This window comes from Pan troglodytes, chromosome 17, assembly GCF_028858775.2.
Source record: "Pan troglodytes isolate AG18354 chromosome 17, NHGRI_mPanTro3-v2.0_pri, whole genome shotgun sequence".
Lineage (NCBI taxonomy): Eukaryota > Metazoa > Chordata > Mammalia > Primates > Hominidae > Pan > Pan troglodytes.
The window spans coordinates 49,015-73,960 of record NC_072415.2 but is presented as its reverse complement, the minus strand read 5'-3'; the positions used below and the strand labels follow the sequence as shown (position 1 = coordinate 73,960).

General features: G+C 45.7%; 1 protein-coding gene and 1 long non-coding RNA gene across 3 annotated transcripts in view; both read left to right on the top strand.

The window, feature by feature from the left end:
- Positions 1–15,069, top strand: part of LOC134808691 (uncharacterized) — a 38,675-nt gene extending 23,606 nt beyond the window's left edge. For both annotated transcript variants that reach the window (XR_010152105.1, XR_010152106.1), the window contains exon 3: positions 11,370–15,069. This is a non-coding gene — a long non-coding RNA (uncharacterized LOC134808691). The remainder of the gene's footprint in view (positions 1–11,369) is intronic.
- A 3,335-nt stretch (positions 15,070–18,404) lies between these two features.
- Positions 18,405–24,689, top strand: LOC129139072 (ankyrin repeat domain-containing protein SOWAHC-like). Its single transcript, XM_063796139.1, has 2 exons — positions 18,405–18,507; positions 21,140–24,689. Exons 1-2 carry the CDS (start codon positions 18,405–18,407, stop codon positions 21,940–21,942), a joined length of 906 nt encoding a protein of 301 aa, XP_063652209.1. The 3' UTR covers positions 21,943–24,689.
- The last annotated feature ends 257 nt before the right edge of the window (positions 24,690–24,946 follow it).

The window sequence follows — 24,946 nt, the reverse complement described above, 5'->3', positions numbered from 1 at the left end:
CTTCTTGCTGATGGAGGGTCTTACCTTAATGTAAGGTGGTAGTTGCTGAGCGTTGGGGTGGCTGTGGCAATTTCTTAAAATAAGACAACATTGAAGTTTGTTGTGTCAATTGACTCTCCCTTTCACAAAAGAATTAACTGTAGCATACGATGATAGCTTTTTACCCACAGTAGAACTTTCAAAATTGGATTCAATCCTGTCAAACCTTCGTACTGCTGTACCAACAAAGTTTATGTATTATTGTAAATCATTGGGTTCAATCCTGTCAAGCCTTCCTTCTGCCGTACCAAGTTTATTCTAAATCTGTTGTCATCTCAACATTGTTTACACTGTCTTCACCACGAGTAGATTTCATCTCAAGAAACCACTTTCTTTGCTCATCCGTGGGAGCAACTCATCCTCTCACGTTTTCTCCAGAGACTGCTGCAGTCTCACCAGATCTTCAGGCCCTTTCTCTGATTCTAGTGCTCTTGTTATTTCCACCATATCTGCAGTTACTTCCTCCACAGAAGTCGTGAACCCCTGTGTCATCTGTGAGGGTTGGAATAATCTTCCCAACTTCTCTCTCTCTTTTTTTTTTTTTTTGAGATGAAGTCTTGCCTGGGCTGGAGTGCAGTGATGCGATCTCAGCTCACTGCAACCTCCACCTCCCGTGTTCAAGCAATTCTCCTGCCTCAGCCTCCCAAGTGTTTGGGATTACAGTCACCCCCGACCAGGCCCAGCTAATTTTTTGTGTGTTTTTAGTACAGACAGGATTTCACTATGTTGGCCAGGCTGGTCTCAAATTCCTGACCTCGTGATCCACGTGCCTTGGCCTCCCAAAGTGCTGGGATTACAGGCGTGAGCCACCAAGCCCGGTCCCAACTTCTCCTAATGTTGCTATTTTGATCTTCTTTTTTAAATCATGAATGTTCTCAATGGCATCTAGAATGGTGAATCCTTTCCAGTAGGTTTTCAATTATTTTGCCCAGATCCATCAAAGGAATCACTTTCTAGAGAAGCTATAGCTTTATGAAATATATTTTTTAAGTGATAAGACTTGAAAGTTGAAATTATTCTTTGATCCAAGGGCACCAGAATGAATGTTGGGTTAGTAGGCATGAAAACAATATTCAGCTCTTTATACATCTCTGTAAAAGCCCTTGAGTACCAGCGGCATTGTCAGTGAGCGGTAATACTTTGAAAGGAATCTTATTTCTTGAGCAGTAGTTGTCGACAGTGGGCTTAAGATATTCAGTAAACCATATTTGTAAACCGATAGTCTGTCATCCAGGCTTTGTTCCCATTTGTAGAGTACAGGCAGAGCTGTGTTTTATCATAATTCTTCAGGGCCCTTGGATTTTCAGAATAGTAAATCATCATTGGTTTCAAGTTAACATGACCAACTGCATTAGGCCTTAACAGAAGAGTCAGCATGTCCTTTGAAGCCTTAAAGCCAGGCATCAACTCCTCTCTAGCTGGGAACATCCTGGATGGCATCTCCTTCTAGTAGAAGGCTGTTTTGTCTCCATTGCAAATCTGTTTAGTGTAGCCATGTTAATCAATTATCTTCTACATAGCTTTCTGCAGCTTTTCCATCAGTACTTGCTGCTTTATCTTGCGCTTTTATGTTATGGAGATGACTTCTTTCCTTAAACCTCAAGAAACAAGCTCTTCTAGCTTCAGACTTTTCTTCTGCAGCTGCCTCATCTCTCTAAGTCTTCATAGAATTGAAGGGAGGCCGGGTGCGGTGGCTGTCACACCTGTAATCCTAGCACTTTGGGGGGCCAAGGCGGGCAGATCACCTGAGGTCGGGAGTTCGACACCAGTCTGACCAACGTGGAGAAACCCCGTCTCTACTAAAAATACAAAAAATTAGCCAGGCGTGGTGGTGCATGCCTGTAATCCCAGCTACTCGGGATGCTGAGGCAGGAGAATGGCTTGAACTTGGGAGGCAGAGGTTGCGATGAGCCAAGATCACACCATTGTACTCCAGCTTGGGCAAGAAGAATGAAACTCTGTCTCAAAAACAAAGAAAAAAAAGGAAACAGAGAGTTAGGCTTAGGCTTAATGGAATTTTTTTTTTATCTTCTATCTAGACCAATTAAACTTTCTTCATAACAGCAGCAAGATTGTTTAGCTTTTTATCATTCATGTATTCACTGGAGCAGTACTTTAAATTTCTTTCCAGAACACTTCCTTTGCATTCACAACTTGGCTAAGTGTTTGTTGCATGAGGTCTAGCTACTGGCCTGTCTTGCTTACAGCATGCCTTCCTCACTAAGCTTAATTATTTCTTCCTTTTGGTTTAAAGTGACAGACATGCAACTCTTCTTTCACTTGAACATATAGAGGCTATTGTAGGGTTATTAATTGGCCACATTTTAATATTAATAAAAAGAAGCCTGAGAAAAAGAGAGAGAAAGAGAAATGGCCCATTGGTGGGGCAGTCGGAACAAACACATTTGTCAATTGTTTGCTGTCTTATCCTGGTGTGATTTGTGGTTCCCAAAACAATGACAACAGTAGCATTAAAGATCACTGATTACAGATCACTATAACAGATTCAATAATAAAAAGCTTAAAATACTGTGAGAATGACCGAAATGTGACACAGAGACGTGAAGTGAGCACGTGCTGTAGGAACAATGGTGCCAGTGAGACCTGCTTATTGCAGGGTGGCCACAAACCTTCAATATGTAAAACACATGGTCACAAAACACAATAAAGCAAAGTGCAGTGAAACAAGATGTGTCTGTCTTTTGATAGACTCTGACAATCTCTATCTTTGAATTGGTACATTCATACCATTAGCATTCAAAGTGATTATTGATATCATTGGATTAATATCTACTATATTTGTTACTGTTTTCTATTCATTCTCCTCAGTCTCCATTCTTTTGTCTACCACTCTTTTTCTGCCTTTTGCAGTTTTCATTGATGATTTTAGATGACTACATTTTCCCTGTATTTCTTAGCATGTGCTTCTCTTTTTAAAACTTTTTTTTAACTAGTTGCCACAGAATTTGCAATATACATTTACAACCAATTCAAGTCCACTTTCAAATAACACTATCCCACTATCCCACAAATAAGACTACCTGCTTAACAAACAAAACACCTAATTCCTCAGTAACATTTACAACAAATTCAAGTCCACTTTCAAATAACACTATCCCACTATCCCACAAATAAGACTACCTGCTTAACAAAGAACACACCTAATTCCTCAATATACATTTACAACTAATTCAAGTCCACTTTCAGATAACACTATCCCACTTCACGGGTGACTACCTGCTTAACAAAGAAAACACCTGATTCCTCCCTCCCATCCTTCCATTCCATTCCTTGTATTAGTGTTACTCATTTCACTTGTGTATAAGCATACATAATCTATCTGTGTGTATTTGTTATTGTCTATGAACTTCTTGGTCAGATCAATTAAGAATAAATACATAGGTTTTTATTGTACCACAATTCTTTAATGCTCTTTTTAAAAAAATGTTGATCCAGGTTTCAGTTATATATCTTTTGTTTCCCTCTAAAGAATTTCATTTAACATTTCTTGCAAGACAGGTCTCCTGGCAACAAGTTTCTTGAATTTTTATTTTTCTGAGGAAGGCCTTAATTCTCCTTCACTTTTGAAGGGTGGTTTCAGTGTGTACAGAAACTTAGGTTGGTGGGTTTTTTTCTGTCAACATTTTGAATTTTTCATTTCACTGTCTTCTTGCTTTCACTCTTTCTGCAATGTTGAATGCAGTTCTTATCTTTGTGTCTCTGTAGGTAAGGTGTTTTCTGCCCCACCTCTGGTTTCTTTCAGAGTTTTCCTTTATCTTTTATTTCATATAGTTTGAAAATTATATGTCCAAGTGTAGGTTTTTGGCATTTATTCTGCCTGGTGTTCTCGGAGCTTCCTAGATCTTTGGTTTGGTGTCTGACATTAATACTGGAAGTTCTCAGACATGGTTGTTGTAGAACTTTCTTCTATTTCTTCTCCTCCTGGTATTCTCATTACTCTGTTTCACCTTTTGTAGTTGTCCCACAGCCTTGGATATCATCTTCTGTTATTTTCAGTGTTTCTTTTCTTTAGTTTTTGAAGTTTCTGATGATAAATCCTCAAGCTCAGAGATTCTTTACTCAGCTGAGTCCAGTCTACTAATAAGCCATCAGAGGTATTCTTCAGTTATTTACCACATTTTTTACGACTACATTATGTTGAAGGTTCTTACGATGTCTGTCTTTCTGATTACATTACCCATCTACACTTGAATGCTGTCTACTTCATTCATTAGGCCCTTAGCATATTCTCCAGAGGTTTAAAAAAAACTCCAAAATCATATCTTTGTCTGCTTCTGAAGCTTGCTCTGTTGACACAAATTGTATTTTTTTTTTTTTGGATTTTAGTATGCCTTGCAATTTTTTCCCTTTATTCTCATGCATGAAGCACCCACTAAAGGTGACTGCTGTTAGTATAGATTTAGTAATGCGGTGATGAGGTGACAGGGCAGGTGATGCTCTCTTAGTATCTTTAGGCTACTATAACAAAATACTTTAGACTGAGTAATTCATAAACAACAGAGATTATTGCTCACAGATCTGGAGGCTGGAAAGTCCAAGTCTAAAGGGGCAGGATATTTAGTGTTTGGTGAAGGTCAACCATTCAGACACTCGCAACGACTATAGTGACAGCAGCAGTCTTCAGGAATCATATGTGAGGGAAAAACATTCAGACCACAGCAGGAGTGCTCGGGAATCCTATGTGAGGGACAAACATTCAGACCCCAGCAGTAGTGTTGTGGAATCCTATGTGAGGGAAAAACTTTCAAACCCTTGTAGCAGTGTTCTGCAATCCTATGTGAGGGACAAAAATTCAGAACCTCGTAGCAGTGTTCTGGAATCCTATGTGAGGAACAATCAGACCACAGCAGGAATGTTCTGGAATCCTATGTGAGGGGCAAACATTCAGACCACAGCAGGAGTGCTCTGTAATCCTATGTGAGGGACAAACATTTCAAAACCTCGTAGCAGTGTGCTGGAATGTTATGTCAGGGGCAGACATTTAGGCCCTCTCAACAGCGTTCTAGAGTCCCATCTGCGGGACAAACATTCAGACACTCGCAGCAGTGTTCTGGAATTCTATGTGAGGGACAGACATTCAAACCCCAACAGCAGTGTTCTAGAATCCTATGTGAGGGACAGACGTTCAGACCCCAGCAGCAGTGTTCTGGAATCCTATGTGAGGTACAAACATTCAGACACCAGCAGAAGTGTTCTGGAATCCTATGTGAGGGACAAACATTCAGACCCTCGTAGCACTGTTCTGGAATCCCATGTGAGTGACAAACATTCAGACCACGGCAACAATGCTCAGGAATCCTATGTGAGGGACAAACATTCAGACCCTCGTAGCAGTGTTCTGGAATCTTATGTGAGGGACAAACATTCAAACCACAGCAGCAGTGTTCTGGAATCCTACGTGAAGGACAAACTTTCAGACCACAGCAGGAGAGTTCTGGAATCCTATGTGAGGGACAGACTTTCAGACACTCATAGCAGTGTTCTGGAATCCTATGTGAGGTACAAACATTCAGACCCTCATAGCAGTGTTCTGGAATACTATGTGAGGGACAACCATTCAGACCATGGCAGTTCTGAAATGCTATGTGAAGGACAAACATTCAGACCCTCGTAACAGTGTTCTGGAATCCTATGTGAAGGATGGACATTTAGACCCTCAAAGCAGTGTTCTGCAGTCTTAAGTGAGGAACAAAAATTCAGACCCTCGTAACAGTGTTCTGGAATCCTTTTTTGAGAGACAGACATTGAGACCCCAGCAGCAGTGGTCTGGAATCCCATGTGAGGGACAAACATTCACACCCCAGCAACAGTGTTCTGTAATCGTATGTGAGGGGCAAGCATTCAGACCCCAGCAGCAGTGTTCTGGAATCTTATGTGAGGGACAAACATTAAGACCCTCGTAGCAGTGTTCTGGAATCCTACGTGAGACACAAACATTCGTACCACAGCAGAAGTGTTCCGGAATCTTATGTGAGGGACAACCATTCAGATCATAGCAGGAGTGTTCTGGAATCCTTTGTGAGGGACAACCATTCAGACCACAGCAGGAGTGTTCTGGAATCCTATGTGAGGGACAAATATTCAGACCCTCATAGCAGTGTTCTGGAACCCTTTGTGAGGGACAAACATTCAGACCCCAGCAGGAGGGTTCTGGAATCCTGTGTGAGGGACCAACATTCAGACCCTCGTAGCAGTGTTCTGGAATGCTATGTGAAAGACAACCATTCAGACTCTCATAGCAATGTTCTGGAATCCTATGTCAGGGACATTCAGACCCCAGCCGCAGTGTTCTGGAATCCTATGTGACAGACAAACATTCAGACCACAGCAGGAGCGTTCTGGAATCCTATGTGACGGACAAACGTTCAGACCATAGCAGTACTGTTCTGCAATCCAATGTGAGGGACAAACATTCAGAGCCCAGCAGCAGTGTTCAGGAATCCTATGTGAGGGACCAACAATCAGACCCTCGTAGCAGTGTTCTGAGATCCTATGTGAGGGACAAACATTCAGAACCCAGCTGCAGTGTTCTGGAATCCTGTGTGACAGAAAAACATTCCGACCACAGCAGCAGTGTTCTGGAATCCTATGTGCAGTACAAACTTTCAGACCACAGCAGGAGAGTTCTGGAATCCTATGTGAGGGACAAACTTTCAGACCCCAGGAGCAGTGTTCTGAAATCCTATGTTAAGGGCAAGCATTTACATCCCAGCATGAATGTTCTCGAATCCTAGGTAAGGGACAAACATTCAGACCACAGCAGGAGTGTTCTCGAATCCTATGTGAGGAACAAACATTCAGACCACAGAAGCAGTGTTCTGGAATACAATGTGAGGGATGTTCAGACCCTCTTAGCAGTGTTCTGGAGTCCTACGTGATGAACAAACTTTCAGACCACAGCAGGAGTGTTCTGGAATCCTATGTGAGGGTCAAACATTCAGACCACAGCAGGAGTGTTCTGGAATCCTATGTGAGGGTCAAACATTCAGACCCCAGCAGTAGTGTTCCAGAATCCTATGTGAGGGCAAACATTCAGACCCATCTGGCAGTGTTCTGGAATCCTATGTGAGGGACAAATATTCAGACCACAGCAGGAGTGCTCTGGAATCCTATGTGAGGGACAAACATTCAGAACCTCGTAGCAGTGTCCTGAAATCTTATGTGAGGGAGAGACATTTAGACCCTCGCAGCAGTGTTCTGGTATCCCATGTGAGGGACAAACATTCAGACCCTCCCAGCCATGTTCTGGAATTCTATGTGAGGGAAAGACATTCAAACCCCAGCAGCAGTGTTCTGGAATCTGATTTGAGGGGCAGACATTCAGACCCCAGCAGCAGTGTTCCGGAATGCTATGTGAAGGACAAACATTCAGACCACGGGAGCAGTGTTCTAGAATCCTATGTGAAGGACAAACATTAAGACTCTCGTAGCAGTGTCCTGGAATCATATGTGAGGAACAACCATTCAGACACCAGCAGAAGTGTTCTGGAATCCTAGGTGTGGGAAAAACATTCAGAACCTAGTAGCAGTGTTCGGGAATCCTATGTGAGGGACAAACATTCAGACCACAGCAGCAGTGTTCTGGAATCCTATATGATGGACCAACATTCAGACCCTTGCAACAGTGTTCTGGAATACTAGGTGAGGGAAAAATATTCACACCCTCGTAGCAGTGTTCTGGAATTCTATGTGACTGACAAACATTCAGACTCCAGCAGCAGTGTTCTGTAATCCTATGTGAGTGACAAACATTCAGACCCCAAGAGCAGTGTTCTGAAATCCTATGTTAAGGGAAACATTGAGACCCCAGCATGAATGTTCTGGAATCCTAGGTGAGGGACAAACATTCAGACCACGGCAGGAGTATTCTGGAATCCTATGTGAGGAACAAACATTCAGAACACAGCAGGAGTGTTCTGGAATCCTATATGAGGGATAAGCATTCAGACCCTTGTAGCAGTGTTCTGGAATCCTATGTGAGGGAGAAGCATTCAGAGCACAGCAGGAGTGCTCTGGAATCCTCTGTTAGGGACAAACATTCAGAACCTCGTAACATTGTTCGGGAAACCTATGTGAGGGACAGACATTTAGACCCTCGCAGCAGTGTTCTGGAATCCCATGTGAGGGTCAAACATTCAGATCCTCACAGCAGTGTTCTGGAATTCTATGTGAGTGACAAACTTTCAGACTCCAGCAGCAGTGTTCTGTATTCCTATGTGAAGGACAAACATTCAGAATCCAGGAGCAGTGTTTTGAAATCATATGTTAAGGGCAAACATACAGACCCTAGCATCAATGTTCTAGAATCATATGTGAGGGACAGACATTCAGACCCTCGCAGCAGTGTTCTGGAATCCTAGATGGAGGACAAACATTCAGACCCCAGGAGCAGGCTTCTGGAATCCTATGTGGGGGACAAACTTTCAGACAATGGCAGCAGTGTTCTGGAATCCTATGTGAGGGACAAACACTCAGAGCCTTGTAGCAGTGTTCTGGAATCCTATGTGAGTGAGAGTGCCTGGAGCCTACCCAACCTGACGCCCCCAAAGCCCTCACAGGGTCTGACCTCCCAGCATGCACCTGCCTCTCCCTGAACCCCAACTGCCCACCCTGCCTATTCCCTGGCCTCCTTCATCCTGTGCAGCCCATAGACTGTGACCATCTCTGCAGCCACTCTGGCCCTTCCTTTACCTTTGTCCTGTCAGAATCTCTGAGCAGGATCTCCCAGGTCCATCCAAACACGTACTTTGTCCACTTTTGACTAGGCCCTTGGGCATCACTGGGCTATCCCAGCTGTCCACAGGGCCTTCAATAATGCACATTGCACCTGGCTTATCCAAGCAGTGCTCAGCAGCCCACATTGACCAGGTCCCTGCTGACCAGACCCCACATATCAGGTCCTCCCTGATGACACCCTCACTGATTAGACCCTCATGACCAGGCCCCACTAACAAGACCCCCACTGCCAGGCACACAATGACAAGGACTCCACTGACCAGGACCTTACTGACAAGGCCTCACTGACAAGGCCTCATGGACCAAGTCCTTACTGACAAGTCCTCACTGACTAGGTCATTATTGACAAGGCCTCACTGATCAGGTTCCACTGATCATGACCTCATTCCCTTGCCCCCAAGATGAGGCCCACTGACCAGGCCTCCAGGGAACAGGTTGACACTAATCAGGCCCCTAATAACCAGGCCTAAGGTCACCAGATGCCCCTGACTGGGACCCTAGTGAGTAGACCCCACTGAACTGGCACCAAATGCTGAGATCCCTGCTGACCAGGTCACCCTGTAGACCAGTGCTACAAAAGTCACCACTGACCAAGTCCTCTCTGACAAGGACACTACAGATTAGGTCCCGCTGACAAGGCTGCCCTGACCAGGGCCCCACTGACAAGGGCCTCACTGATGAGGACACGCCCACCAGGGTCTGCTGACTAGGTCCCATGTGCCCAGTCCTCCACTGAATAGCACCCCTTGACCTGGTCACCAGTGCCCCAGCCCATGCTGACCAGGCCAGCACTAAGCCCCAGCTGACCAGGTCTCCACTGATCAAGCCCCACAGCCCAGGTTTGCACTGACCAGACACCAAACAACTGGCAGCCAATAGGTCCCCACTCACCAAAACCCCCACTACTAGACCCCACTAATGAGACCCTCTCTAAGCAGACCCCTGCTGACCACGATCCCACTAAATAGTCCTCACTGACCTAGGTCCACTGACCAGGCCCACACTGATCAGGCCCCTCCTAACCACACCGGAAATCCAAGCGGCAATGACATGTTTCATATGCCAGAAGTTGGAACAAGACAGAGAGAGGAAAGAGGTTCCACAGCCTTTTAAACTACTAGATCTCATGAGAACTCACTCACTCTCAGGAGGATGGCATTAAGGGCTTGGTGCTTTGCCATTTGTGAAGGATCCACTCCAACCCCTTTATGATTAAAGCTTTTTCCACCTAGGCCCCGACTCTAACATTAGGGAGTGTACTTTCACATGAGTTTTGGAAGGGGCATAGAGAAAAACCGTATTATTCTGTCCCTGACCCCACGAATCTCATGTCCTTCTCACATTGCAAAATACAGTCATGCCTTGCCAGCAGTCTCCCAAAGTCTTAACTCATTTCAGCATTAGCTCAAAATTACAAAGTCCAAAGTCTCATCTGGGTCAAGGCTACATTCTCTTTTGCCTACGAGTCTCTGAAATAAAAGGCAAGTTCACTGCGTCTAAGGTACAGTGATGGTACAGGCATCGTGTAAGCTTTCCATATCCAAAAGGGAGACATTTTCCAGAAACCTTATTTTTATCTGAGGCCCCCTCAGCCTGGCCTTCACTGTCCATGTTTTTGTCAGCATTCTTGTCACAGCCATTTAACCAGTCTCTAAGATGGTCCAAAAATGTTCTCATCTGTCTGTCTTCTTTGGAGCCCTCCAAACCCTTTCAACCTCTACCCATTACCCAGTTCCGAAGTTGCTTCCACATTTTCAGGTATCTTTATAGCAATGCTCCAGTCCTCATTTGCCATTTTTGGTAAGGTTTATTTTGAAAAAGAGGTTTAATTGGCTCATGGTTCTGCAGAGTGGAAAGGAAGCTTAGTGCTTCTGCTTCTGGGGGGCCTCAGAAATCTTTCAATCATTGTGCAAGGTAATGAAAGAGTGAATTGTCTCATATGGCAAGAGGAAATCACGGAGAGTAGGGAGTGACATAGAGTTTTCAGTGGCCAGATCTCACGAGAATTCACTCATGATTGTGAGGACAGTACCAAGGGGATAGTGCTGAACCACTCATGAGAAATTTGCCTTCATGATTCAATCACCTTATACCAGGATCCACCTCCAACATTAGGAAGCATAACTCAACATGAGATTTGGTGGGGACACATATTCGAATTGCCTCATCAGTCTTTGAGTATAAAGACATCCATAGCAGGCTTTATCCAGCCAGCTTCTTTGGGATTCTTTATAGGGTTTCAGGTCTATAGCATATCCACTAAAATATTCCTACTTCAAAAGGCAATAAAGTAAGTGGTATTATCATTCTTCAAAAAGTTATAATGGTAGTGTAGGCATTCATAGTATGATTTAGTTCATTTGCTACTGTTTCTATTCTATCATCATATTAACACTTTCCTACACAATTCTATATTCATCTGGGTTTCAGTTGAGCACAAAGTCATCCTTGTACTACCACCGATAGCTGGCACTAGCTCTTTGATACTGTTATCATTCTGCTGTAGAAAGTACCCGTGAACAGGAAAAAGTCCACAATAGAATAGCTAGTCATTCAACACTATCAAATTTTAGGTGACTTTTTGAAAAAATAGTATCTCTTGTTGCAAGAAATGGTCCATCTGTGATTTCAAGTCTCTCGCTTGAGTGAATTGGATGGAAGTGGTGAATTTCAGCCAAAGTGGCCAAAGAAATCCTGTTCCTGTGATAATGACGCCATCAGCCTCTGCACCTCTGTCTTCCCTTCTGCCACATGTTGCCTGTTCTCCGTGACTTTGGTAAGAGCTTCCTTGTGTATGAGGATGATGTCCAGGATGTTGGTCTGGTGTCCCTGAGACAGCACTAACAGGTCCATGGCTGGGTCCACGTCCTTCCTGGACTCATTGGCAAGGAGCTTACTGATGTTCTTGAAGGCATCTCTGGTGAAGTGGATGGCCTAGTCAAGTTCCAAGGCCTGGCTGAGGCTGAAGAAAAACTGGCCACCTTCTGATGCTCTTTCTAAAAGCCTGTCACTGTCATCTGCTTGCTTGTCAACTCATTGGCTGTGAGGATGAGCTGAGTGGCCTGTGTCCATCTTCTTGGGGAAGCATTTGAAGCCATCAGTCTTGCTCTCCCACCCCTAAAGGTTGATGGTCACCACCTGGGGGTGTGCTGAGGGTCAGAAAGAAGCCAGCACTCACTATCTCATCCTTCTCAGCCTTCCTCTTGCACTCTGTCCAGGCTGTCTCTTCAGTGTTGGTCGGGTATGTCAGAAAGCGATGGAAGATGTGGCACTGGGCCCACACCCAGAAGCTGGCCATGTGGTTGGCTCATCCACCAGAATGGATGCTCTGGGTGCTCTTTAAGCCAGCTTGGCCTTGCCTGGCATGCACAGGCCCCAGGTTCCGACATGTTGCTCCGAGTGAGCTTGTCCTGCCTTGGGCCAAATTCTCTCAGGCCAGGGCCACAAAAGGCTGAGTCCCACGGGTGGTAATCCTGGCTGCTTTCTGCACTTCCACATAAAGACCTCCTGAAGATGGCCTGTGATCTACCTCTTTGCAACCAAGAAGCCCACAGTGCCATATGAACCCTTAGGCATGGACTGGAGCCCCTGAGGAAGCACACACCCTGCTCCTGAGCCTGCTGCCCATTTTCTCTGTGTGGCTCCATTTGTGTCACAGTTGTTGCACAGACTTGTGCATGCCAGGCAAGGCCAAGCTGGCTCAAAAAGAAACCGGCCCCCTCTGCAAGGTTTTGCCAGGAGCCGGTGGACCGGCCACAAACCTCACTTGCTGCCGGTCAGGTTACATCAGTTCTTCTACCCTAGAGGTAGGGCCCCAGTGCCATATGCTTTTCCTCAGGCCTCTGCTCTATCAGTCATCAGGTGGCAACCACTCAGGCTGTGGGAACCTGGCCATCCCTCCTTCCTTGAGTAGCTGAGGTTGCTGGCTTGTCTGCCTGCTACAGGTGCAGCCTTGCAGATGTGGCTAGTTGCTCTGAGCCAGCTTGGCCTTGCCTGGCATGCATAGGCCCCAGGTACTGACACTCTGCTCCGAGTCAGCTTGTCCTGCCTTGGGTCAAATTCTAAGTCTGGCCAGGGCCACAGAAGGCCCAGTCCCCTGGGTGCTAATCTTGGCTGCTTTCTGCACTTGATCATAAAGTCCTCCTCAAGAAAGCCTGTGGTCTGCCTGTTGGCGACCAAGAAACCTACAGTGTCATACGAGCCCTGAGGCATGGACTGGAGCCACAAAGGCAGTGCACGGCCCGTTCCTGAGCCTGCTGATCATTTCCTCTATATGGCTCCATTTGTAGCACACTTGTTGCAGCGAGGCTTGTGTATGCCAGGCAAGGCCAAGCTGGCTCAAAGAGCAAGCAGCCACCTCTGCAAGGGTGTGCCAGGAGCAAATGGACCAGCTGCCAACCTCACTCACTGCCAGATGTGGTACATCAGTTCTTCTACCCTAAAGGTGGGGCCAAGAGGCAGACCACAGGCCGTCTTGAGGAGGACTTTATGTTCAAGTGCAGAAAGCAGGCAGGATTACCACCCTGGGGACTCACCCTTCTGTGGCCCACAGTGCCATATGAGCCCTGAGGCATGGACTGGTGCCATCTGCTTTATACAAAAATTAACTTAAGATGGATTAAAGAGTTAAATATGCCACCTGCTTTTCCTCAGGGCTCTGCTCCATCAGCCATCAGGAGGCAGCCACTCAGGCTGTGGAAACCTGGCCATCCTGGCTTCCTTCTGTGGGTGAGGTTGGTGGCTGGTCCACCTGCTCCAGGCACACCCTTGCAGAGGTGGCTGCTTGCTCTTTGAGCCAGCTTGGCCTTGCCTCGCATGCACAGGCCCCACCTACTGACACACTGCTCTGAGTGACCTTGTCCTGCCTTGGGCTAAATTCTCTCAGGCCAGGGCCACAGAAGGCCGAGTCCCCTGGGTGGTAATCCTGGCTGCTTTCTGCACTTGTACATAAAGTCTTCCTCAAGACGGCCTGTGGTCTGCCTCTTGGCAACAAAGAAGACTGCAGTGCCATAGGAGCCCTGAGGCATGCACTGGATCCCCAAAGGCAGTGCACACCCTGCTCCTGAGCCTCCTGCTCCTTTCCTATATATGGCTCCATTTGTAGCACCGTTGTTACACCGAGGCTTGTGCATGCCAGGCAAGCCCAAGCTGGCTCAAAGAGCAACCAGCCACCTCTGCAAGGGTGTGCCAGGAACAGGTGGGCCAATCACCAACCTCACATGCTGCCAGTCACAATACATCAGTTCTTCTGCCCTAGAGTTAGGGCCCCAGTGCCATCTGCTTTTCCTCAGGACTCTGCTCCATCAGCCATCAGGTGGCAGCTACTCATGCTGTTGGAACCTGGCCATCTGGGCTTCCTTGAGTGGGTGAGGTTGCTGGCTTGTCCGCCTGCTTAAAGGTACTATGAGGATAGAACACTGAAATAATAATAATGCATTTTTCAAACAAATTAATTCCTCAATTTTCAAACAAATTGAAGACAAAGGAAACTCATGATTCAAATGAATACATATGGCTCATTTTATTCAATATTTATGCTTACAGAATATATGCAAATAAGACATTCCCATGATTAATATTAGTATTTAAGACTGATAAACTTTTGAGTGGGCAGTTAAAGCTTATCTTCTACTATTTTCTAACTTCAGAAATGCTTTTGTTTGAAAGTTGGGTGACAAAGTTTCAAAGAGATTAAGTCCCAATATTCCTATTTTAAATCTCTCAGCTTGTGCAGGCAGGGCAGGTAAATATGAAGTTTTTAAGGATAGAAGGATCCTGAGAGATAGCAGAATATGTCTGCTACATAACAGGTACTCAGGTTATGTTTGATGAATAAATGGAATGAAAGAATGGATAAATACAGTTGGGGAGTTCAATATTTTTAAATAAACTCCTATAAAGCAATATTTTTGCAATAGTAATATTTATATGTTATTTTTATTTAAGAATACAATTAAAATGAAATGATTAATCTATCATTGTTTGCATAAATTGAATGAGTACATAAGCAAAACATATGTACATAATAAAATATATAGATAATAAAATCTGGAAACAGATAAAAATATTCCCTTTTTACTTCTGAAGAGGCTAAAAGTTCAAAGATGATAACAATACACTCAATAATGATAAAAATAGAAAGTGAGAAATTATTTTTAATATTGTAAGATTCATATTCCTGTCTTCCCAAGGATTATTCCTTTATTAATAAACTTTACTAGAAGTTTTGTACATGCTCACTGCAGCAATCACAGATAAGAAAAAGGAAAAGAACTTTACTTAAAATACAAATGCTCAGAAATTACAAATTTTATATTTTGTACATATTTTTGATAAAACAAGACCATAGTATGTTTGTATGTATAACTTAATTGATTTTTTTCTCACTGGCTATAACAAAATACATCTTCGCACATCAATATACTTCTGTATCTATTGCCACCTTCAGTGGTCACATATTATTCCATCCTGTGGATGCAACTGAAATTTATTCATAGGATCCATTCTTTGGGTTCTTTTTAAAATAAGTGCTGTGAAAAATAAAGTGCATGTATCTTTATTTCCTAAGGATGTTTTAGTATAATGGAATTGATGGGTAAAGGGCATACATATTTTTTAAATGTAGTACTTACCACCAAATTATCTATTTGAAAAGTAATCAGCAACTTAAACTTTAAGCAGGAGTATAAAACATCCTCACAAATATTGTGGATAGAAAACTGTTTCATTCCTCTTTTAATTTAAATTCTTATACCAGAAATGCGAAGGACTTTTTCCTATGTACACAAGTAACTTGCAGATCTGGAAAAAAGTACTTTGCCCAATTTTATAGTGTTTGATGATTTGATTTGAAAGAATTCCCTGTCAAATGAAAATGTACTTTTCATCTAATGTGTATATATATCTGATATATATGACATATTATATCTGGTATATATGTATACGTATCAGTAATATATATATATATATATATATCTTATGATATATAATAAACAACATAGGCTGGGCGCGGTGGCTCACACCTGTAATCCCAGCACTTTGGGAGGCGGAGGCGGGCAGATCACTTGAGGTCAGGAGTTCGAGACGAGAGTGGCCAACGTGGTGAAACCCCCTCTCTACTAAATATACAAAAGTTAGCCAGGCACACTGGCACCTGCCTGTAATCCCAGCTACTTGGGAGGCTGAGGTAGGAGAATTGCTTGAACCCAGCAGGCAGAGGTTGCAGTGAGCCAAGATTTTGCCATTGGACACCAGCCTGGGCAAAGAAGCGAGACTCCGACTCAAAAAAAAAAAAAAAAAAGAATATAATGAATTCCCTATAAAATAAAAACATACTTTTCATCTGAAAAAAAATATATATAGTATAGTAAATATTTTTCAAGTAAGCTCTCTTATCTGAGAACTTTTCACCTACTGAAATAACTCACGGTATTTTTGATAGGAGAATGAGTTCTCTCATTAGGCACCTCCTATAATGTACATAAACCATGTTTTAAACGTTTATGTTAAAAATAACAACACTGTGTATGCTTAACTTTGTGAATTAAATCACTCAAATTCTCCAACTGCTCCAGCCAGGGAATTATGAGGGATGGAAAACAGCTGAGGGTCCGTTTGGCTCCGCCACTCTGAGGGTGCCCGGAGCCCTGAAAGGCCCCGTCCCAGGGGCTGCGGGGAAGCCGGGCCTGGGGACCCCCTCCCACCCCAGGCTGAGCCCCCGCTACCTGTGCTGCTTGTCCAGGGCGTCCAGGTCTCCGCTCCTGCGCGCCAGGCAGTGCTCCACCCCCGCGGCGTCGCCCTTGACAGCTGCCCTGTGGATCTTCTGCAGTTCGGAGTCCCGGATTCGGTATCCGGAACCCGTGTAGACATGTTCTATGGAGCCCTGGGCTGTCTGGCCCCTGTGGCTCCCGAAGCCGAATAACTTTATAGTGGTGACTTCTCAGGACCCCAACCTCTGGCTCTTGAGCGGGGGCAGCTCCCCGTCACTTTTCACCACCCCCCTCCCCCGACCCCGGCCGACCTCCCTGTCACCTTTTCACCAACCCCCTCCCCCGACCCCGCCGACCCAGCCCCAAATCCCCTATCCAACCCCAAATCCCTGATCCAGCCCCAAATCCGCGATTCAACCCCCAATCCGCGATCCCAAATCTGTGATCTACTCCACAGTCCGCGATCCAGCCGGGTCCACCACAGCCTTCAGCAGCGACACTCGCAGCCTCCGACCTCTCAGGCCGAGTGAGCCTCGCAAAGCCGTTGGGCGCGCGCCTGCACTGCGGTTGCTGCCCGGCTCCCGGAAGCCGCTCCCTGGCGGTGCGCGCCGGCAGGTGGGGCTGCAGCTCTGGGCGGGCGCCGATGGGCTCGCAGGTCCTCTTGGGATCGCCCGGGCGGCCCCAGGATCGCAGGAGCACCGCCAGCCCAGCCTGAGAAGGAGAGCCTGTCTGGCCTTGCAGCCCGCCCCGCTCCTCCTCGGAAGGGAGATAAGGTGCTGGCAAGTGGACTCCGCGGCCACCTGGGTGGCTTCGCAGATGGCCCGGCTTCAGGCTGAGGCTCTGGCCCTGGAGTCTGTGTGGCTAGGGTCAGGTAGCTGGAGAGGCATGGAGGGAGAGTCAGGGGCTGCTCCTTCCCCCACCAGCCCTCACTGCTGCTAGTGCCCCACGCACGGTTTGCAGCTGCACATCTGGCACTGGCGTGGGATGCCGGAACTTCCCTTGGATGGCCTCAGGGTCGCAGAGCACACAGCCCACCTGGCCTCAAGTTCCGCTCCTCTTGGGCATCTCTCTGGATCCTGGGCCCTGGCGCTGGTCACTCTGTATCCACACGGATGAAACTGAGCGGCTGCTGGCGGAGCCCGTCGCCTGATTTTGCCGCCTGGGGGTCTGGCCTCAGGATCCACGCTACTGGGGGGCGGGCCTGGTCTGGGGTGTCCAGTCACTTACTGCCGGTGCACCACGTCTAGACTGCAGCTGCGGCTCCGATGCCGGCGTGAGCTGGCGGGCCTGGTACCTGATGTCCTCAGGGTCAAGTGCATCACCTGCCCACTTGAGGGGTTGGTGTGACTTGGCCTCCTCCAAGAACTCAGGGGCTGCCGGGGCTGGCTCCTCGTGGTAACTGGGATGGTATTGAGCAGCAGGTTTTCACCCTGGTGCCACTGCTGTGCGGACTGCCTGACTTGGGCGCCCAGGCACCGGCCTCAGGGTCCGCGTGGCAGGTCTGCGTGCGGGTAGGGTGAGTGGCACGGAGGGTCAGGGGTTGCTCCGTCATCTCTGCCTGTGTGCAACTTGCAGTTTTGCAGTTTTCTGCAGCAGCTGAGGCGCTGGCACGGGAAGGTGGAGCTCCCCTGGATGGCGTCAGGTTTGCAGGCACAGAGCACAGCCCACCAGGCCTGAGGGTCCGCTCAGGGGCCATGGTGGTTGAGTGCTCCATGGAAACCGGGATGGGGTGAACGGCCAGTTCCCGTCCTTTGGCCGCCTGGCCAACTGCCAGACTTAGCCACTGCTGCCCAGACCTCTGTCTCTAGGGTTGCCGCTAGTTGGGTAGAAGTGGGGGTCGGGGTGGGGCATGGAGCGTCACCAGTTGCCAGGCCAGCACTGTCTTTGCAACATATTCAGATGGCGGCGGGCAGCTCGGGCACCGGCATGGGCTGGCGGGCTCCCCTGGAAGGCCTTCAGATCACTGACAGCATTGTCCCAGGGCTTCCTTGGCCTGTGCCAGGTGAGCAAGGTAGGGGGGAGCTTCCAAGGCTTCTATCCCAACTCTACCTATTTCTAGCTATTTTCTCTTGAGTTATTTTGCGTCTCAGTTTTATTTGCAAAAATAGTATATGCAAAATACATTGAGTGAATGTACATCAGGCATATAGAAGATCTGGCAGAAACACGTTTTCTCATGCCCTTTTCCAGTCAGTATTTGAACACAGAGGCTTCCATGGTTTTGATTCTTTCCACAAAAGGATAGTTTTGTCTGTTTTCACCATTTACGTAAGTGAAACTATAAATTATATAATTTTTATGTTCATTCACTAAACATGCTTGTGACACATCATTTTGCTCCTATTGATTATTCATTAATTTTATTTTGTAATACTCAATTTTATGACTATACCACAGGTTTGAGGCCTTTGCTTGTTTTGTTTATAATCCATTCCACTATCGATAGACACAAAAGCAGTTTCTGATTTGAGGCTATCATGAATAAACCTGCTACGAACAAATCAGATATACACGTTTTTCTGTAATAATATTTTCACTTTTCTTGAGTTTAAGTACGTAAGAGTGGATTTTCTGGGTTATAAAATAAGTATATATTTGGCATTGTATGAAATGGGGAGACATTTTCCTAAGCGGTTGTGCCATCTTAAACTACAATGAAAATGTTTGAGAGAATCAGTTCCACTTTCTAACCAACACTTGATGCTGTCAGTTGTTTTAGTGTTATCCATTCTTATGGGATATAACTGCTGAGTAGCTGCCTGCCTTCCCAATAACATAGAAAATTGAGGGCCCAGAGGACAGTTTTATTTTCATATTTGACATCTTCTATTATTTTTTATAGAAGGGTGATTTGGGTAGTAAAATTGTCTTTCAATTTTCTAGGTTGTCTCTGAATCTTACTGGGGTTCCTTGTCCTAAACCACATTCAGAAATTTTCACGACCAACTTCTTTTTATCTTAGTCATACCAGGCCAATGAGGGACTGCATTCCTGAGACTTTTTAAGTACTTTTTGTTTGTATGATGGTCTAATAATCATAGCCTTAAAACTTTCTGGCTGGACATGGTGGCTCATGGCTGTAATCCCAGCACTTCGAGAGGCCGAGGCAGGTGGATCACCTGAGGTCAGGAGTTCGAGACTAGCCTGACCAACGTGGAGAAACCCCAACTCTACTAAAAATGAAAAATTAGCTGCACATTGTGGCACATGCCTGTAATCCCTGCTACTTGGGAGGCAGGAGCTACTTGGGCTGAGGCAGGAGAATCGCTTGAACCCACGAAGTGGGGGTTGTAGTTAGCCGAGATCACACCATTGCACTCCAGCCTGGGCAACAAGAGTGAAATTCTGTCTCAAAAAAAAAAAAAAGAAAGAAAGAAAGAAAGAAAAAAAGAATCTCAGACTTCTGGGAGACACTGAATTTGTGAATGTGCACAGCATGTGTACAGCATGTCACAATAACTTTTTTTTTTTTGAGACCAAGTCTCACTCTGCTGCCCAAGCTGGAGTGCAGTGGCCCTTCTCAGCTCACTGCAACTTCTGTCTCCTGAATTCAAGCAATTCTCCTGTCTTGGCCTCCCGAGTAGTTGGGATTACAGGTGCTGCAACCATGCCTGGCTAATTTTTGTATGTTTAGTAGAGACAGAGTTTCACATATTGGCCAGGCTGGTCTCGAACTCTTCACCTCAGATGATCCACCTGCCTCAGCCAATGGGTGGATTGTTAACTCGAAATACGCACCATTGAATACTGAGGAAAATGTATAGCCATCATCACCAGCAGCTGAGATGCCAGTTGAGATACCAGAAATGCCCCAGCATGTAACTCCTCTTTTAATTCACACACACACACACACACACACACACACACACACACACACTCATGGTAACCAGTTCAGGATGGACACAGAAACAGTCACAGTCTTTTTTGGGAGCACACTCCCCTGTGACACTTAGATCCTAATGCTGACTCCAATTCCCTCCCGGGACCTCCTCTCTCCTTGCAGCATGCTGGGCTTTCCCTTAGAAAACCCCATATCATTTCCTTCAATGGAACATCAATCAGCTTCACCCACAGATGTCTCTGTCCATAGCAAAAGTTTTTATTACCTTAAAATATAGATTTTTACCTTAACTAGCCAAGACTTAGGACCCTTTTTCCAAGCTCTTTTAGATGAAGTAATAAATGCAAATATTAGAGACGTGTATATGTGTATAAATATATGGAGAAAAGATGTTGCCTAGGTGTACAAATTAGCTTTAACAAAACTCTTGATTTAAATTATTTAATTGTGAGAAGGGCGATTCTAACTCAACACACCAACGAAATAAAAGCCTTATCCCTCTGCTCCACCAAAATATCCCATTTAGAGCCTGCGTGTGTGTGTACACACACGTGTGCACTCATCCCCACCTGACCGTATCAAATTATTATTTAAACTAGATTTTTTACTTTGTTGCATAGTAGTAATGGTTTCTGGAATGAAAAAAAAAAAACAGGAGAATAAAACTGTTTAAATGTATCTCCGGGTGAACGCTGTGGCCACTGCACGGACCCCGCTGATGGCGTCTCAGGAAGAGGTTCTGGCGGGTCCTCCGCCTGAGGCCGCGCCCCTGGGACCTGTCCCCCGTCCACGTGAACGCGGAGCGCAGCATTCACCATCCCCTCCCTGAAACAGCGGTCCCCGAGGTGCTCCACAGGCAGGGCCGAGCTGGGCGACGGGGAGCCCAGACCCTGCACGGGTCGCCCTGAGCGGCGGGGACGCAGGAAGAGCTCGCCGGCTCCACCAGCCCCTACCCCAGATGCGGGACCCGGGACCAGAGAGGGCCTGGAGCCCCCGCCCCATGGCTGCCAGGAGGCGGACACGGGCAGCTCCTGGGGGGCTACCGCCCCGAGGCCGTTACGCCAGAACTTGAGCGATCTGGGAAGGGGCAGCGCCCCGCCCTTGAAGAGGAACCTGTGTCCTAGAGGCAGCAGCCTGGGATCTCCTCCTCCGAGGACACCGCAGAGGCGAGTGACTCTGGCGGCGCAGCGCTGGCTTTCCCGTCCGCGGAGGAGGAGAGCTGCGGGGCTGGATGAGCTGGACCAGGGAGGACGGCTGGCTGCTTTCGGCCTCCGATGGGGAGTGGACAGCTTAGGGGGTTGTCCCCGTGCCAGCCGGCCTGCTGGCCACTCTGGGCTTCATCACAGCCTCACCTGCCTGCACAGGCACCTAGCACTGCAGGCTGGAGCTTCTGGCCATGCTGGTCAACTTCCCCAACGAGCCTCTGCTGCCTGGGAACAGCAAGGCCAGAGCTACACCGCCCTGCACTTGGCAGCCATGTACCTTGGAGATGGTGAAGCTGCTAGTGGGGACATAGGACGCCAATGTGGACATCAGGGACTACATTGGGAAAAGGGCCTCCCAGCACGTGAGTCAGAGCATCACAGAAGAGATTGAGACCCTGATGGGAGTCCTGGACAAGGACGATGGGGAGAGCACCGCCAGCAGCGGGGATGGGTACTGGAAGATTTAAAAGCTGCCCCCTCCATCTCACCACCTACAAACTGTCACATGTCCTGGAAGATGGGGGGACCCTCTCCACCATCACCACTTGGCTGAAGGTGGTCCAGAGGTGAAGCCAAGGATTCCAGGGTGCACAGCCTCAGGCAGGACTAATGGACTTAAAAAACACAGGCTCAACAAAATCCACTTCACAACCCAGATGGTTCACATCACACCCTCTTTCAGGGACCCAGAGCAGCCACTGGAAGAGGAGGAGTAGGAACGCTCTCTTAAAGTCCACTTATCCTATTCCTTCAAATTAAGACCAAAGTCCAATGTATTTAGGTAAAAAATAATTTCTTTTAGAAAATGCCAAGGTTTGTCTTCTGAAATTTAATAACAGAAACAAAAAAACAACACTAGATGTAAAGAAGTGAGACCAGAAAAGACAAACTAAACTATCCTTACTAGGTTGGAATGGATGGGGTGGAGTTCCCATCGGGCTAGCATTCTGGGGAAAGTGTTTTTTTTTTTTTTTTTTTTTTTTGGCGGTGGGGGGAAGGAGTCTCGCTCTGTCGCCCAGGCTGGAATGCAGTGGCGCCATCTCCGCTCACTGCAAGCTCCGCCCTACGGGTTTATGCCATTCTCCAGCCCCAGCCTCCCAGTAGCTGGGACTACAGGCGTCCGCCACCACATACGGCTAATTTTTTTGTATTATTTTTAGTAGAGACGGGGTTTCACCGTGTTCTCCAGGATGGTCTCGATTCCTGACCTCGTGATCCGCCCACCTCGGCCTCCCAAAGTGCTGGGATTACAGGCGTGAGCCACTGCACCTGGCCGGATTTCTTTTTAAGAGATTCATCATACCTTGACCTGTGCCCCATTTCCCTCCTCCACCTGTCTGACCTGGCATTCCTATTTCGGGAGACCAGAAGTGGGGGGAAGAGAAGGGATGACTGTTTCTTTGCTTTCACCATTCCTGCATGCCATGCAAAGGAAGGAATACTGCGTTTTTAAATATCTGTTTTATTAAGTGGTTACTCTTTCAAGGACAAAAAAATGCAAATTGTTACAAAACTGGTAGTATTTGTAAGTGCAAGTACTACATGCTGCCTTATTCTTTTACCAATTGCATTTGCATTTTAAGGTACTACTGGTACAGCCACGGTGGAGAACAGTTTGGATGTTCCTCTAAACACTGAAAATAGAGGTGCCACATGATCCAGCAATCCCACTGTTGGATATATACCCCCAAAATAAGAAATGAGTATATCGAAGAAATTATCTGCACTCCCATGTTGGTTGCACCACTGTTGACAATACCTAAGATTTGGAAGCAACCTAAGTGTCCATCAACAGATTAATGTATTAAAGAAAATGTGGTAGATACACACAGTGGAGTATTATTCAGCCCTAAAAAGAATGAGATTCAGTCATTTGCAACAACATGGAAGGAACTGGATATCATTATGTTAAGGGAAATAAGCCAAGCATGGAAAGGCAGACATTGCATGTTCTCACTTATTTGTGGGATCTAAAAATCAAAACAATTGAACCCATGGACATAGTAAGTACAAGGGGGCTGGGTGGGGGGAGACAGGGCATGGGTAATGGGTACAAAAATAGGGAGAAGGAATGAATAAGACATACTATTTGATAGCACAACAGGGGGACTCTAGTCAATAATTGTACATTTAAAAATAACTAAAAGAATCTAATTGGATTGTAACACAAAGGATACATGCTTAAAGGGATGGATACCCACTCTCCATGATGTGATTAGTTCATGCTGCATGCCTGTATCAAAACATCTCATGCACCCCATAAATATATGTGCCTATTATATACTCACAAAAATGCTTGAAAATAAAAATAAAGGAACTACTGAAGGTCAGGTCAGAGTGGAAATGCAAAAATACTAATTAGAGAATAATGTGAATACAACAGGAATCCTGTTGGTATTCTATTTATATTGTAAGCAGCAGTTCAATTGTTTTGTAAAAGCGATTCAATTTTAATCACTGAACTAAAGAAATGGGCAACGCTGACTTCCGTAATATAGGTTCTACCTAACCATCTCTAACACCGCTGTCAAGGAGGACCAGTGTTAAGGTACATTACTAACAACCACACAAATTTTTAAAAGAAAAGAACACTCTTAGCAGCCTATGGTACTTTGAAATGAAATATTGCCTCTCATTCTCATTTGTGTTGCCATTCCAAAAGTTTGAATTTGCTGAGGTTTATATTCTGGGTACTATATAACCATTGGTTCTGTTTTTCATAACCCTATTAAATGGTTGCTCAGAGCTGAATTACCTACAGAAACTTTCTGGTTTAATTAGCATAAATTGGTATAAATATTAGTGAGCCCATACTTCTGTGATATAATTAAACCAACTTAATGATTCTCACATAAGGTGTCAATTTATTTTACTAATGCATTCATAATCTATGCTTTGTAGCAACATTTTTCAAATGTTTAAAATGCTAAATCTTCTCAATTTTCCAATCTTTTCTTGAATCTATTAGATACCTATAGTGTATTTACTGAATAGCTGGGAAACAAATACACCTAGTTAGAAATGGCACTGCTTTATAAAAGGCACTAGAGAAAAGACGAGACTATTTCTATATTTAAATGCTGCTGGCAAGTGAATTCCTTTGTAAATAAATGAAAGATACCATTCATTAAAATGAAAGACTTGTTTTAAGTGTGATTCTTACATTTCATTCATTTATGATAGAGTAAATGGCTTTATAATTACTTTAAAATTTAACTCACTAGTACATTAAATCTGTTCATTGCAAGATTAGAATCAACTGTGAGGGGAACTAATGTAAACAAGCCCTTCCTTAGTCTTATTGAGTCTCATATTTGCTGAAAGTACCTACAGCTTGCAGGATAAGGGAGTTCATGGACCATAGGGTGAGTGAACCCATGCACAGATTGCAAACT